This window comes from Buceros rhinoceros, unplaced genomic scaffold (assembly GCF_000710305.1).
Source record: "Buceros rhinoceros silvestris isolate BGI_N320 unplaced genomic scaffold, ASM71030v1 scaffold45276, whole genome shotgun sequence".
Lineage (NCBI taxonomy): Eukaryota > Metazoa > Chordata > Aves > Bucerotiformes > Bucerotidae > Buceros > Buceros rhinoceros.
The window spans coordinates 1-16,841 of record NW_010418960.1 but is presented as its reverse complement, the minus strand read 5'-3'; the positions used below and the strand labels follow the sequence as shown (position 1 = coordinate 16,841).

The 16,841-nt window shown below is 37.6% G+C and overlaps 1 protein-coding gene across 1 annotated transcript; it reads right to left on the bottom strand.

The window, feature by feature from the left end:
• Window positions 1-1,252: 1,252 nt before the first annotated feature.
• SLC25A16 (solute carrier family 25 (mitochondrial carrier), member 16) lies at window positions 1,253-16,822 on the bottom strand. Its single transcript, XM_010138711.1, has 9 exons — window positions 16,465-16,822; window positions 15,955-16,047; window positions 13,622-13,755; window positions 11,881-11,944; window positions 6,018-6,139; window positions 5,430-5,496; window positions 4,479-4,641; window positions 3,559-3,627; window positions 1,253-1,793 (listed from the first exon to the last, which is right to left on the bottom strand). The coding sequence occupies exons 1-9, from the start codon at window positions 16,820-16,822 to the stop codon at window positions 1,637-1,639; spliced, it is 1,227 nt and encodes a 408-aa protein (XP_010137013.1). The 3' UTR covers window positions 1,253-1,636.
• Between the last annotated feature and the right edge of the window lie 19 nt (window positions 16,823-16,841).

The window sequence follows — 16,841 nt, the reverse complement described above, 5'->3', positions numbered from 1 at the left end:
CCCTACAGTGGATTTACCTCTACTGCAAGGACTTTAAAATATAAAAATTCGCTGTTATATTGGCTAGTTTTCCTTTAAGTGGAACTAAAGATCATATGAAAAGTCTTATTTGCTGTCTCTTAATGAGAATGACAATGTTATACAGATTTTCCTATGAGGTTAAACATACAAATAATCCCAGAAACATGCATTCTCTCTGGCTGCAACACATACAAATCACACAAAGACACTAGTTCAAAATTTTTAATAAAATAAATTCAAATGCATCTCATTCTCTGTCCATAGCTACATTGTTAAATATCAAAGAAATACATACTTTGAAGAAACTGGAAAAAAAATTGAGCCACCAATTTGGTATTGAATATATAACTCAAAATCCAGTTTGTCAAATTTGTCAAAATAAAGCAAATCGATCTCACCATCCACCACTTAACATAACCATTACCAATTCTTAAAAGACACTGCAGAAATACCTACAATAAATAAATAACTTACATCGCTTACAGTAAACGCTTTACAGTTTCCTGAATCAAGTGAGTAAAATCAAGAGTACCAACGCAAATCATCTATAAACAAGTCTGGAAAATAATTCCCTCTACAAAAGGAATTGTAGTGGAAGGAAAACGCGTAATTGTCTATTGCATTCCATACTTCAGAAACAGTACATATACACATCTACAGACTTTGATACAATCTTCATTTTCTTTCCTTGCGCAAGAGGTTGATTATGGTCCATATGCCTAAATTGGTAAATGCAGCAGCATGCAGTCTTGTTTGTCACCGTGTTTCAAGGCAGGGACAAACATGTTTACACGAGCTAGTACTGGGAAGTCCATAAAATACGCAGCCTTCAACAAACTGAATAGAGAACATTCAGCTCCACAGAAAAGATGCAGAAATGCCTTGTAAGATTAGGCTCATACTGACTGTCTTAAGGAGATCTTCACTAGCACTTGCCACTGTGAGGTTTCCCCTGGTTTTATTTGTGTAGATAAAACATTTTCTAGAAAAGAATGTATGCCAAGAAACTGGTTTCCAAATTGCAAGATTTCTCATAATGTTATATACATCTTGTCAAGTTTTTATTGAACTGGGTGAAGAGACTTGCATTGTTCTTGCATACAGAAAACTTGTACAAAAAAAAAAAGATGCTTAAGCTGTGGTCTGCTGAGTTCACCTTCTACAGAGCTGGCAAGTATGTGAATATGAAAATCATTCAATTTTGTTCAAATCAGTTTATTCATTTTAAGTTTTGAAGAACAGACACCTAACTACTAGCTGAAAAGCAATAAAATCGTGTGTGTAGCTCCTGTAATGGTGGTAAGCTGAATAACTAACAGCTTGAAACCCATATAAAATGAGGGTGTCCTTTTAAAACTCTGTGAGTCTTAACACTAATGTAATGAAGCCTAGAAGATCAAATACAAAAAAAGTGTTTATAGCTAACTAATGTTTGTTGTGATCTGTCTCCTGGTTTGACTCCAGGAAATTAACCACATTTTGGCAAATAGAAATGTCAGACAACAGCAGTTCCACAGTAACAGATAGCTTTTCTTTTTAAACTTCAAGTAATTTACTCACCAATGTAATTTGAGAACTGATAGTGTATTTTACAGGAAAGTCTTCTGAAAAAAAATTAGTTGAGGTGCAAGAATTGCTTCATAAGTTCGTATGTGGTAAAAGCCACAGCCTGGGAAGGAATGCAACGAATATAATTTAGAGACAAACCACGGTATAATCCTCTTCTTATTCCATGTTGTTGATACACATATTTCAGTGTCTGCACCATGGTACTGGAAAAATAAGAACCCCAATCAGTATTGGATACACATATTCAGCAGTCAAAATCACTTTCTTTAAATACAAGACACTTGTTTTACTTGGCTCTTAAGAGATCTATGGAGAAAAACTCACGGGACTCAATATAGCAAAGCATTATACTCTTTTTAGGACTCCAAAGATAGTCTGTGCTTCTGCGAAAAATTTGGGCACAAGGGCTAGGAACTGGAAAGGGGACAATGCAATCCCACCCAAAGAAGTTTCAGTCTGAAAACACCTGCCCTAAAAGACATTTTAAGACATTTCATGCCAGAGTGACTACGCATGTTCTGTTGTTTCTCTGACAGGAAGGGTCTGAGAAGCATCAATTCTTCTTACAAAGGGAATACAAAGTAACAGAAATGTAATTTGCCCAGCAGAGCACACATTTCTTGCATTAAAGATCAGTATTTACGCTCGTATCCCATTCTCTGAGCAGTCAATCACACTACCCATCCTTCTAAAGCTCTGCATATAAAGTTTATGTTTCATTCTGTATTTTACATCTCTATCTACAAGCATGTGTGTAGCTTCCTCCACCATGACAATTACCTAATATCTTCTCTCAAAAGAGAAATGCTACCATTTATGTTAATTTACGTTATTAAAAGCAGAATTGCAGTGTATATGCAAGGAGAATGATTTTCCTCATATACTTAAACTGAGCAAATTGATATTAAATGCAAGGCAATGTAAAAATCTGTGAGTGCTCAATATGTCCAAGCTACTAAAGGCACCGATCTTTGAGATCTTCCCTATGCCTCAAAGCTTCAAGATTTCCTACTTGTTTTATCCTATTGTCCTCTAAAGTCATACATCTTCAAGGCACAGCTCTCTCTAAATACAATCACAACAACATTGTCAAATGGGGAAGCCTAACGTCTGTAGAAGTACTTCTCACAAATGCATAAAGTAAAACCCCCAAAATGATTAACACGTTTTTATTTTTTAAAGTATCTGCAGTGGAAAACAGCCAAGAAAAAAACAAAACAAAACACCAAACATTAAAGATGCTAAGGAAAACAGAACAGCAACTTTCACAGTAAGCAACATCTAATTGTTAATGAAAGGTCACTAAGACAGACTACTGTCAGTAAGATCCAATTCACCACACAGGAAGGTCCCAGTGAATCACAACGGCGTCAGACATACACAATTCCACAAGACTGAAAGTAAACAAAATAAAACTGTCCTAGAACTCAATGTGGTTGAGTAAATTCAACATTCAGAAAGTCTTTCAAGAGGAGAGCTGATATAATACTATGATTTTAAGAATATTATGGTACTTCTACTGGCACAACCCCACCTACATGTGGGGTGTGGGACATGACCACAAATGCAAGAAAGGTCAAATAAAACAGTATTATGAGAAATCATCTTATGGAACAGATTCTGCACCATTAAAAAAACCTTGGAAACAGTTCATTTCAGTAGAAGCACACAGTCTCTCAGGGATCCTGCTGCTATTAAAGACATCACAAGTCGAGTTAAAATACAAAAAAAAGTTACTAACTCAAACATAGTATTACTAACAGAAGTGCCATTGTGATTTCAGGTTTTTTTTTTAATCCCTGAGCAATAATAGCAGCTTTTGTCTCTGTGGAAACTTACTCATTAGAAGAATGACGAAATCAGCTACATAGCAGTTTGAGGTTTTGGTTTTTAAATTTAAAACTAAGAATTTAACTTTGCTCAGACATCTAAGAACTCAGTTCCTATGAATTAAAAGATAATACTTACAGGCACTTTTCAGAGTCTGGGAGAACCGCTCCTAACTGCATTCGTCTACGAGTTACGTCAAGGGGATATCTACAGAGGAGATATTGGAACAGCAGTTCAACCAGATGTGTGATGACTGTAAGAGTATTGCTTAAAAAAAGAGTACAAAGAAGTCTATGTGCAACCTCCAACTCCCTTTTCAGTGAGTCAGGAATCCAGCTCAGATTCTCAACACAGCTGAAAGTTCTCCAAGAAGGGAGACTTCCCCTATACAACCAAAACCAGCAAGTCAGATCTCTTAATATATTCCATTTGGCATGAATAAGGAAGATTAGAAGAGTGTAAAAGTCTGTAAAACACTGGAGAAGACACCTGAATCAAAAATAAAATTAACAGTATAAGGATTAATAGAAAATTACATTCATAATGCAATGATTTGGTGAAAAATTCATACCATAAGTCCATAAAATTTATTTATTTCATGGACAAAATAAAATATGACAAGGAGAACATAAGAATGGAGAAAGCAAAGTAAGAAAAAAATTAATGCCAAATACAATATCTAAGACTTTTTTTTTTTTTCCCTTTTTTTTATGGCTTCACAGGTTACATTGTTTTGAACATAAACTGGAATAATAAAATTCTGCAAATTAAGTTCATGGTCAAAATTTCATAGTCTACCACAAGATTCCACCTGATTTTACAAGATTGGTCTGAATTTTTTTGAGTCAGTGCATGTATCTTTAAATATGCTGAAGATTAAAAAGGTATTTAAATAAATGAAGCAATAGGAAGTAACTGAATTCCAGTGTGTCATTAATCTGATTTAAAAACCAAAATAATGAACATACATAAAATCATATTCTCAGGTTAAAGTTTATTTAAAATTAACAGCTATATAGAAAAAAACAAAACAAACCCCAAACAGTACCCAAACTTACGATATTGTCTGAGCTATTGCTCCAGCTATGCCACCACACAGCAGATTTACATGTGTTTTCAAAACTAAGACATCGGGATTATCTAATGAAGGCCGTCCAAGCAAGTTAGGTGCTTGAGCAAGTCCAATGCTCTTTAAGGTACCAAAGGTAAAAAATGAAAAACCTAAAAGGAAATTTAATTTTATGCACTTTCATAAAAAAAGCAAACTATTTGTTGATGCATCATCATCATAAACAAAAAGCTGCAATTACAAAATTAAACCATTTTCCAATTATTTTAGAAGTTTTTCTTAAGCAAAAAGAAATAGACAACACTTTGAATTTCTACAGTAACTTCTGTCCAATGAATTAGCATTTATAATTAACATTGAAAGAACGCTTTAAATAAGCTACCCTGTGGGTTTTAAATTACTAGATTGCTCTTAAGAGTAACTCCTAAGAGTTTTTAACTGAAGAACATCTCCTGTCTTTCAAATATGAGTGTCGTTTAGCTGGGCAGTTCTGATGTTCCTCCATTCCACAGCACCCCCTGCTTTAACTTGCGTATTTACATAGAATTCACCAGGAGATGGAGCCAGTAACAGCTGTAAGTCTCCATCTACAGAGCGCTCTGCTCTCTCATGGATCTACCTGTTTGAAATATCCTCCAAGCTTTCTTGTGGGAAAACTAGGGAACAAGAGAGAAAGAACCACTACTTTATCTCTCTCTCTCAACGCCGAGTTTCAGAAAAGCTACGCTTTGCCAACTGAAGATGCTTTAGCACATTTTGATCAATTCTAGAGTAAGATTGAAGAGCTGCAAATGCCTCTACTGGCCTCCCCTCTCCATTCAGTAGAAAACAGAATCCTTGCTTTTTACAGAAGGTAATTAACTTGCTGTGCCAATATATAATGTAAACTTAGTAGTGAATATAACTGCTGAAGGACTGCCATGTTCTGTTTTTAACTTACCCGCGTACGGTGCCATTCCTACAATAGTTGGCATCAGCCCTCTGTAGAACCCACTAAAACCACCTTCCTTTGAAAGAAAAATACATTTGTGGCAAGAAATAACAAATGTCTTAACAAGTTATAGGACTGTTTATACAGATTCACATGACAGCAGTCTGACTAGCATCACCTAGCACCAAGGAGCTAACATCCAGTTCCATTTCTTATGCCCGAAGAACTGAGGGGACAACTGCCTGGCTCCGTAGGAGATAAAGAAGAGAAAGTGAAGGAGAAAAATCTACATCCAACATTATAATCTGGAAGACATTTCTGCATTATACATATCCCTCCTCCCCAAAATACTCTGTATTGTTACTACTTGTTCTTGAAAAGCAACTTCTCTCTGCTGTTTTTGGCCTACCACCTACATGAGTCTTAGCTACAACTTAGCAGCCTAAGTAGAAGGAAGTATATTTTTTTACATTAAAAAAAATGTGCACGCAATGAAGTCATGCTATTTTCCACCAAGCCACTATTTTCAATGCAGTGCAACTTTCTTTAAAGAGCATATTTGGCTTTGACAGGACTGAAGATTAAAAGAGAAAATACCTTTGTGTAAATCATCTTGAATGCATGGATAATTCCCATGTACTTGTGTTCCCCTTTTACTTGGAATGCCAGGCGAACTCTAACCATATCAAGAGGGTAAGTACAAATCACTGCTGTAATACCTTTATTAAAAACAAAAACAAAACAAGCAAACAAAACTCACCTACACCTTATCTGATTCTAGGATTATTTTGAAAATTAGAATTTCCTTTTGTCGCAGTGAATATAACAGAACACACAAATTATTTTGTTAAAGAAACACTTAAAGTCATTTATAATCAGCAAACAGGAACACTAACTTCAGCAACACAAAGAATTTATGTTTATACTTGGTGTTCACTGAAGCTGCACACCTCTAGGCCTTGATTTTCCAAAGATTTATGGGCCTAACTTTATTCACATGAGCAATCTTATTTCAGTCCACGGCTCATAAGCATTAAGCTAGTCAAGTGCATCAGCTTTACCGGGTTGCAACCATGAAACTTGATCCTACCGTATCTTAACAACAACATCAAACAACCAAATTTACAGGTTTTATTTCAAAAAGGCTTTGTCAGATTTTTATGTGATTACTGGATATAGATACATGCATCCATCTACTGCATCTGAAAATGCTACATATATTCTAATGACATAAAATACAGTCAGGATCGTACTGATAAAGCATACTTAGCTCCATTGCAATACTGCATTTTAATAGTTCATGTTACACCAGCACTTCTGTTTTAAAACCCTGACAAAAAGAAGCTATTTCTACACTTTATCATGTCAAAAAAATCCAAACTTAGGATTCATCCAGTTATGAACTGCTTCAAAACTGATTAGATGCTGATCAGCTTGTAATTTTGAAAACAGAACTCCCGTACAGAGAACAGCTCCTCTAACGGTTACCTGAATAACAAATTCTTCCCTATTACTAGTTTTTGGGGTAAACCACTCAAGTGCTGACAGTTTGAAGGGAATAATTAAAACTGTTTGCTAAAACCAGGTCATTTTAGTGATGGTGATATACCACCAGAAAATAAAAAACTGTGAAAAGGAGAAGCAAGCAAAAGCATTTGTGATTGATACCATTTTCTAGCAGCTGCTCTGATTTAGCTAAACATCACCCTTAAAAATTGGTACTACAGAAGATAAGCACACTGACTACACTGACAGGAAATTGCCACTTCCTCAAGTTTTAATAGACTTTTAATGATATCTCTTTTTGTAGGTGTATCATTTCCCCTCCTCTCCACAAGGTCAAGAGAAAACCACAACAGGGAGGTAAAAAAAACAAAACAAAACCCACAAGCCAACAACAAAACCCAAACGTAACAGCTCCTCCAGCAAACAAACTCTTCATAACTTTTATGTCTGCAGCAAAAAAAAAAGCTATTTTAGTAAGCTGAATGATCTGGCAGAAGATATCGGGATTAGATTAAAAATATAAGTGGACACCATGAACGAGTTATCCAAAAAGCTGACACTAGTTAACTGTCAATTGAGAGTAAAGTTTGTGGCCTTCTGGAGTATCCTATCAGTAATTTATTTCAGAAAACAAATACACCTCTTTCCAAGAGTTTGGATGACTCCTCTGAACAAAACCCAGCCATCTGCAGTTGATTTCTGATGTTATCTTACCCATAGGATTCAAAAGTTAGAAGCTGCAAAACTCCAAAGAAACTTTAGGACTGTTTCCACTGACTTACACTATTAATTGCAATCCCTTGGATTACAGCCTTTTCCTAATAGATTGCATGAGATGCCCAGGATACTGTAAAATAGGTGAATTCAAGCAATTTTAAAAAATAATAAAAGAGAAAAAAAGCTTTTACAGAGCTTGAGAGTTCACAGGAAGTGAACGTCTTCAGAACCCCACTTCAGAAAACAGGTAACTTTATATCCCCCTTCTTTTTCCAGTCATGCACTGATGCATATCCAGGAACTTCTTCTGAACAAAGACTAGCAAACAGACCAACCAAGAGCTTGGTGAATGCACTAGCTAGTGAAACGCAGTCCAAAAATAGTACAATTGAAAAAAAGATCAGATGGAACTGAAAGAAACCATATGTAGTAAGGATTTAGATAGGATTTTCTTTTTCTTCAAATCCTCTAGCCACAAATTCTGAAAAATGGTACTTCTAACATCAGCCACAAAATAAGCTTTCTTGAAGCAATGAGGAGAGGCATGTTACTGCTTCCTGTTCATATAAGCAGGATGTACATACAAGGGGTTAAGATTTCCTTTGGGGCTCAGAAGAGACACTATCCTTTCTAGGAGGAATGGTGGCCAGCTTTGGGACTGAAAGTCATTGCAGTGGAGTCTACGAAACTACTGATCTCATTTCTACTCCCTAAATGCTATGACTTTTCTGAAGTCAGATCACAGCATCTTAAGACTGATTCCCTGTCTTGAGGAAGCAAAGTCCATGCCAAATAACGAGAGTTGAGCCAAAGATCCCTCCCACGGTTGGTGAAACAGGACATAGTTGGAAAGATCTCAACAGTTAAGAGATACATACTACAATTCCCAGCGTCTCATCTGGAATAATCTTAAGAGGGCAATGCAGCTCCTCCTCTAAGGACCCACTTCTTCAAAAGCAGCATGCTTTCATTGCAAATGCTGACTCAGAAGTCAAGGAGTCAGGGCGAAACCATTCTTCACTTACCATATTGCCCTCAAGGACCTTTGACCGCTCTTGGGGACAAGATACTGGGTTACACAGGCCTTTACTTAGACTTAGTGTCAAAGAAGCACAACAGGAATTGGACTGCCCTTGATTTGCTTCCAGGCTTTGGGAGTTAACAATGAGATTAGCTGTACAGGGATTTACCTCTGTCTCCAAATTCCCTACAATTCCTCCTCTCTTACTAATTGTCTTTCTTTGAAAATAAAAAAACATCTGGAGCAAGAAAAAAGTGAAATACATTTACAAAGATCAGGTTCTGCAAACATACCTGATACACATTTTTATGATTTCTGTATCATGCTCTTTGTATTTTATTAAGAACTACATAGATCAAATTAAGTACTACCAGATGATTCAGAGGTTTACAGTTCAAAAAGTGATAAGCACGAGTCACAGCCTTGAACTGCAGAAGATATGCTCCTTAACTAGTATAAAGATTAATGTATCAAGAAGACATCTTAACAAAACCAAGCTTCAGGAACTATGCATACAGAGAAACAGCCGATGGCAAAGAACATTTATCAGACAGGTTGAAGAACTGCCTAATTTACAAGCACTAATATTTCTAGACCTCCAGTGTATAATTCTGTCTCTTTCTGAACTGCACCTAAAGAAATAGCACAGATTCTTTTAAAATGTTGACTCAAATAAGTAACTGTTAATTATATACTATTTAAAACTGAGACCATCAGTATCCTCCTAGATCAGTACTATTTTACTAAAAGTAAAAACAAAAACATGCTTTCTGTATTAGTTTCATGGAACTTGAGTTTATTCTAGGTAACATCTAGTCTTTTTGGCTTTTTTTATTTTTAAATTAATCGAGTGCAGGGAAGGAAATACATATCTCTGTGTTTTAATTCAGATTTTTCAATTAGAGACCTAAAAACAGACTTAGATTTGCAAAATCAACCTATGATACAGGTGTTATTTGATCATTTTGTTTCCTAAACCCCAATGACCTCTAAGATTTCTCTATCTTTTCCCCAGCTCTGTCTTTCCTTAAAAGCAGTTATATATACCATTTATCTGTTAATGAGGTGTTACAGCTGAAATTTGAATCACACAAGACTCAGGAAATTCAGAGTTAAAGTTTCCACAGTAACTTTAACTTGGCCTCCTTAAATATATGCATTACAATAGCTTTTTCTTTTCCCTCACTCCACCACCCCCATCCTCATTGCCTTGTTTTTCCCTGTGGATATGCTTTTGATCCTGTTTATGAGTCACAGAAGATACTCAAATGTTTCCCACCGCTTTGAAGCCGATTCAGGTCTGAGGACGGTTAGTAATGTTGGTAACACTGATCTAAGCAAGATTTAAGTGTCAGTAGCCACACCGAAGTGAAAGCAGACAGCTGTGTGGCTAGATGGTGTAGAAGGGACAAAAAGGAACCGGAAACAAGGGTTACCCACTGTCAACTCCATAATATTGGGTTCCAGCAAACTGCCCCTCTCCACCAATACTCTGCTGCAGCACACTATCTCCTTTAGTCATTTCAACCTGGAACAGAATAATACCTCTTAAAGGAGTCGCAAGAACCTAAGCCATAGGAGTTAAAGCAAGAAATACTACCAATTGCTTTTAGAAGTCTTTTCTTACTTTGTTTACAAACGTAGAAAACTTCTATATCAGATTTCAAACTCTGCACTCTTCTTAGTGCCTCCTTCCTCCCCTACATCTTCTTGGTGTACTCAATAGAAACCCTTCCTTCTTATTTATCTAATGAATATCCCAAAAAGCAGTTAATGCCACTAATAAACACAGAGTAAGACACTCACATGTGATACGATACTTGACTGCTAGGTTCATTTCACTGCACATCTACGTCTAGCTCATCTACTCAGTTTTGGGACTGAGTATATCACACTTACATACACCGCAAGAAACATTTCATTGGATCATGGTTTCCAGATAATACTGTACATTAATTTTATTTCTGCTACCCTAACCACTCAAAACAGATTTAACCAGTAAGGTGCTTAAAATGATGCCAGATGCTATTAATTTATCTACGCAAAGAATTCCAGCATATCCAACACTGACAGAGTTAAGCTGATTAGTCAGTGTTTTCACAGTGCCTGGACAAGCCAGGTTTCAGGTCTCTAACAGGGCTCCTGAAAAACCTAATAATAAGCTTTTGAGAAAAAAAAAAAATTAAGTGTTCTTTAGTACTATTGGAGCCATGGGGAAAGAAAGTAAAAAAAAAAGGGGGGAGAAGTCTATATATTTTTTTCACTTCTTTGAGTTAGAAAGCCAGCCAAGTTCTGGAATGTATCTTGCAAATGGGTTTTGCTTGCTAGTTTTCAGGATCTCTGAATTGTTTCATTTCACCCTCTTTCCTTTTCCTTTCATGGCATCCAAAGCCAAAATACTTCCATGAAATCTTCCTAGTTTAACTAAAGGCAATATTAACAAACCCCAGTATTTTTGTTCACAGAGAAGCTAAATATTAATACTCGTGTTCTATCTATTTAAAGACTGTCACTAGACACTATTAAGCCCATTTTTATGAAGTAAAAGCGCACAAAGAACCACCTCAATTAAAAATCGGGCCACTATTACTTACCTTTCCCTATTTTTTCTTAGCTATGTTTCGCTGAATGATTAGCAGGAGGAAACATACGTTCGTACTATATACAGGCAGTTTACAAACGGGTTTTTCTACTGCTACTGCACTAATTGATCAAGGATGTTTTTCAATGTTCACACACACGATGTAAAGACTATCCTGACAACCCCACACTGAATGTTGAAAAGTACAGACTCTTCTGGCAAATCCAAAGAATCCACCCATTTAAGGAGCTGAAGTTCTCTATTTCTATGGGCTTGTATTCCACCTAGCAGCAATACAGACAGGCTGATGAGGCAATTCTCTAAAACGTGCATCTTTATTACTTCATTTTAATGACACTGGGTAGCTCCGTTTTTTAAAAGCCATAATAAACACTCTAAAAACTGTGCTTTACAACATAGCACAGAATTCAATGCTTGAACAAATGTATTTTCAAGAATACTCTTAGACAAACAGTCTTCAGTTAGGCAACTATTTGTTACATTAACCATTTACTAGTAATTTTGCTTAACACGAATTTGCAACAGTTTGATCTGAAAACACATCAAATCATCCTCTAAACAAATATTAACTTTCCAGCAAAAGGGATGTCTGAAATCCAAGTACAGAACTTTACCTGCCATGGATCCAGCCATTAATCGATGCACATGCCCTGAAATCCCAAGTTGCTTCTTTATTATCTACAAAACACGAAACATTTACAGTCATCACGTATCAGAAACTACAGGGAAGTACATCACACACTTCTTAGCCCATGAATGCAAACTCTGTAGCTGTGTCCAAGAAGTTCACAACACTACAAATTCAAACAGAGCACTTAATTACCATTAAAATAATTCTCTGAACATTGCTGCTGTTACCAATTTCTTACTAAAAAACATGAAAATTCTACTAATAAGGCAGAACAATTAGTTGAAAGTATTTGTACTATTTACTTCAAAAACTGGATTGTTTATTTAGTTATCTTTTATGTGTGTCAGAAAACGCAAACTGAATACCCCTGTTGCATGATAGAGAGCAAAGGACACGGAGCAAAGTTGAAAAGTGCCACATTTGAGAAGAGTAAATTTTTCTTTCATGCACAGCATGTGAAACAGTCCTATAAAGATATTTTTAAGACTTTGTTTAACTGGATAAAAGAAAAGGAGAAGAAAGCAGTCAAACATTTCAGAGGCATTTGAGTTACGTTTCGTCCTGGAAGGAAGTTAGGAATTAGACATTAGTTTCCAGGCTTTTATCAAATAACTGAGACTATTTAAGAAGCAGTTTTTGCTATAAAGATAAAATTCCTATCTTCCTTCTTTAAGAATTGTTTGGGGTTTTTTCCTTTTACATATTCCTGCAAAACATCTCGCTTGTTGTCAATTAACAGATAAAAGAAATTGTTATGATGCTAAATGGTTTCTTGAAATTTGCAGATTCATAGATCATTTCATTACAAAGCACGGCATGCAGTCATCTATTCCACAGGACATAAAACAAGCATAGATCAAGCATTTACAATTACACCACAAAAAAGAACATATGAAACATATTACAGTTACTTCTTTATCAGCCTTCTGAAATTTGCTCTTTAGGGGAGAGAATTACAATTTCAGTCTCACTGTCTTCAGTAAAGATCATGCAATTTACTTGACCGGGTATTAAATCTGGCCTTTCACACATGGAATTCCTCATCGTTGACAGTAAAATGGTATTTTTCACCACATACAAGCAATGTTTAAAATGTTCATGCTAACACCTCACCTCCAAAAAGTGTTGCAGGGATTTATTATATATTTATTATGCAAGAGTAAATGCAGAGTAAGAGCAGAAAGGAATCCACCTGTTTTGTGGGACCCTGAAATGAGCGTTTTCTCTTACAGGTCATTTTTATCTAGAGCCTGACACAGTCATTTGTCAGGTCAAATGTAACAGTCATATCAAGACACACTTTCACGTTTAAGTTACCCCATCCATCGATGGGATTCCACGAAGAATCCCAACACAATATAATAAAGAGGTTCCATTTTACATTTTGTTCCTACATTATTCACAGAGGGCAAACCTACAGCATGACAAGCAGCAGCAGACTTTAATTACCTCTTTGTTTCATTAAAAAAAAGTATTACTCAACAATACAAAGGTACAAAAATGGGTGGGAATTTTTTTCCTTAAAAAATAAGTTTCACTGTAAAAAAGTTTCACCGTTGCCTTGACATTTTTAATGAGTATATTCAGATAAAATCAAGCAACCTTTGAAAAGACATGCAACTAATTAATAAGACTCAAAAGACACAGTGTCAAAATCAATCACCTAAAGAATCTGTATTTATTGTAGGCAGAAGAAAAAAGGAAAACAAAATAAATTCAACTACCTTTTTGTATTGGTCAAATGCCATAAACTGAATTGCGCCATATGGAAAGATTCTAATCATCATGGCCCCATTTCCTTTATAGAGCCCGAGGTAACCTTCCTTTTTGGGGACAGCACACAAGGTAGAAAACACTCCTGCCAGCAAGACAAAAAGACAGTTACAATGTGGGGAGGGAAAAAGAAAAAATCAAGCAAATATGACTGACCATAAGAAAGTACAGACAGAACTAGGGACCAGGGATCATGTTGCTCCGATAACTATGAAGAGTGGAAAATCCACTTTCCTTGCCCAAACACTACCAGAAGGAGGAGGTCTGAAGTTCAGTTTTACCAGCATTCTCACCCCCCAGACCCAGTCGAGCTCCTTCTGAATGCACACACCCAGGCCCTGCGACTTGCCAGGCTGCAAGCGAGCCTAGTGCACCCACAGAAGCTAATACCAGTGACAGAAGGAAAGAAACCGGTTGACTTGCCATTTAGTCCATTCAAAATAAATAAATAATAAAGTAACTCTACAGCCACAGGAAAACTAGCTACTGCTAAATTACAGAGTAAACGCTGTCACTGAGGAAATGAGGTAAACAAGTTCAAGACTCTCATTACTTACAACTGAAACACCTCACACTTCCTGTGCCAGAGTCTTTGCAACAAGAAGCAATCCTATTCCCTTTTAATAGGTCGAAAATAATGCAAGATCACACAAAGTTTGGGCAAAATCTACAGTTTTATTATAAACATATTATTAGATATGCACAACTGCTATCGAAGTTACTTTCTCTTGTAAAGGAATAAACTGTAACAGTTAAGCACTTTTCATTAATATGCAACTACTTAATAATGTAAGAGCTGAACATAAAAACACGTTTATCAGGCAGGAAAAAAATAAGAGGGTAGTTGACAAACTTTTGTTTGAAGTTTAAATAAAACAGGTATTAATCAGTTTCTGGGGTCCTAGGAATAAAATATTAAGATGTCACATCTATTACATGCCTCTGCAAATACTTATGCCATGATTAGGACTTCTCTCTATCCTGCAACAAGAAGTTACAGTTCTTAAGACACATGCTCTGAGTTCCATGTGGCACAAACTCTCTCAGAGCAAGGTCAGTAAAAACTTTTAGAGAAGACTTTGATGAACTAATCCATCGTGTCTCTACACTTACAGGTATCTCATCCACGTAATTTTCTTTTTTGCCTGCATGTAACAAGGACATGCATTCAAGTCAGGCACATTTCAAAATATCGGCATTGTATCTAACCACTAAATAGGGAAGAATATAGAATTTTACTTGCCAATTACAGCACAGCACAAAGCAAAGAAAAAGGATTTAAAGTATCAGTCAAACCAATTACTTCAGCCTTCCATTTTCAAACTGCAGATCTGAGTGCATACTTGTGTGACTGCATTACCAAAGCACCACATTATTTGCCTTTCCCTTTTTGGTACACTGAAGTGCATATATAGCCATGGAATTTTGTTCCAAGATTTATTTTTCCAGCCTTTAAAAAAAATTATCTTTAGCATCTAAGTTAAAAATTCCACTTTCATTACATATAAAATTAACCAACTCAAAAAATCACTTTTTTCTTGACAGCTGTAACACACAGATTTCAGAACGTAAGTTATGTCATATTTCAAGAACACATGACAAAATACGTCAAATTCTGCGCACAAGAGGGCACTGTTGGAGACCACAGAGTGTGGCTCTGACCACGCTGACACTCCAGATTTCTTCTCTCACCACGATGCAACACAGATTGTGAGTACAGATCACCTGCGCCTCATGCCAAGCACAGATCCGCTTCTATCGTCAATTCACATCAACCACACTGCTCTCTGGCAGTCTAAGTGCGCATGAGTCTTGCGGGATTCAGTGGTCATGGTCGTGTAATTGCGAGCCACCAGGAGGGCTACCAAGCTCTGAAAAGCACCGGTTCCCACGGCCCCTGGGAAGTGGCAATGGCTGTAACAGACTGCAGCCGCTACCAGTGGTGCCAGGTTTGACATAAATGATCCAGGCTGTGAACCTGCGATTCCCAATCTCCCGCTGGCTGCAGCCAGGAGAAGACCAAGCCTGACCCTTCCATGTCTTGCTGAGGATTATTCTAACATCTCAATCACCGACATCAACCAGTACCACAGTTTACTCACACAGGGAATTGTTTTCCTTTCTAAACACTAACAAAACAAGGCACAGAGACTGCCCAGACAGATCCAACCCTCTGTCTGACCAGCCGCCTTTTGTATCAGCCACATCGCTGAATAAATCAACGTAACCAAACCATCCACATCGCACTCAAACCCCCAAGTTCAACACGCAGCAGCCATCTTACCTAGATGTTTGTAATGGTGGTTATGAGCTTGCAGCAAAATCTTTACTCGATCCAGGGGTGCAGTAGTTGTTTTGGCACAACACCCTGCTACACCTTTCCAAGAGGGGAAACAGAAAAAGTGCAAAAGTTCTTTGTGTCAGCACAACAATAAGGCATTTTTCTAACGTTATTTTAAACGGAATAGTGGAGGAGAAGCTCAAGAACTAGAAAAAACCCCGATGATGAGTAACAGCCTCTATCAGAAGTGCAGTACAAACCCGTTAAAGAAACGCACGAGCTACTTTTCCCGATTACAAAAACCCACGGCACCGTCTCTCAGCTGTGAAGTCACAGCAGAAGCTTTCAGGAAAAGTTACTCAGGTTTTCCACCCTGCTCCCTCCTCCTCTGCAGGAAACAGCCCCGACGGCTCTCCTCAAAGGAGCGGGCTCTGGCTGCTCTACTCCGGAGTGAGATCCCGGAGCGAGCACAGCCTGTTGTGAAGACTTCAAATAAACAAAACATCTTCCAACCCCCTGAAAACCAGTCAGCTGGGACAATTCCCGCGGGAAGAATAAAGAGGCTCCCTCTCTGGGAGGTCAATGACGTGGGGTTCGTTTCGGGGCCGTCCCCGCTTCGCACCACCTGGATCTTCAAGCCCGCAACAGCTTCAGGACAGGGACAACCCGCCTTCCCCGAGTACCCTGACGGGGCTGCGGGCTCTTTGAACGTCAAATCGGCAGCCAGCCGGGGCTGCTCGCTGGTTCTGGCGCACGTTCGAGTCCCTCGCGTGTACCGAGTCGCCTGCATTAGCACACCGGGGGGAAGGGAAGGAGAGCCCCCCGTTTCCCCAGGTGCCGACACTCTCGACAGCAGTCTTGCCGGGGACATTGACACGGAAGCGACCTCC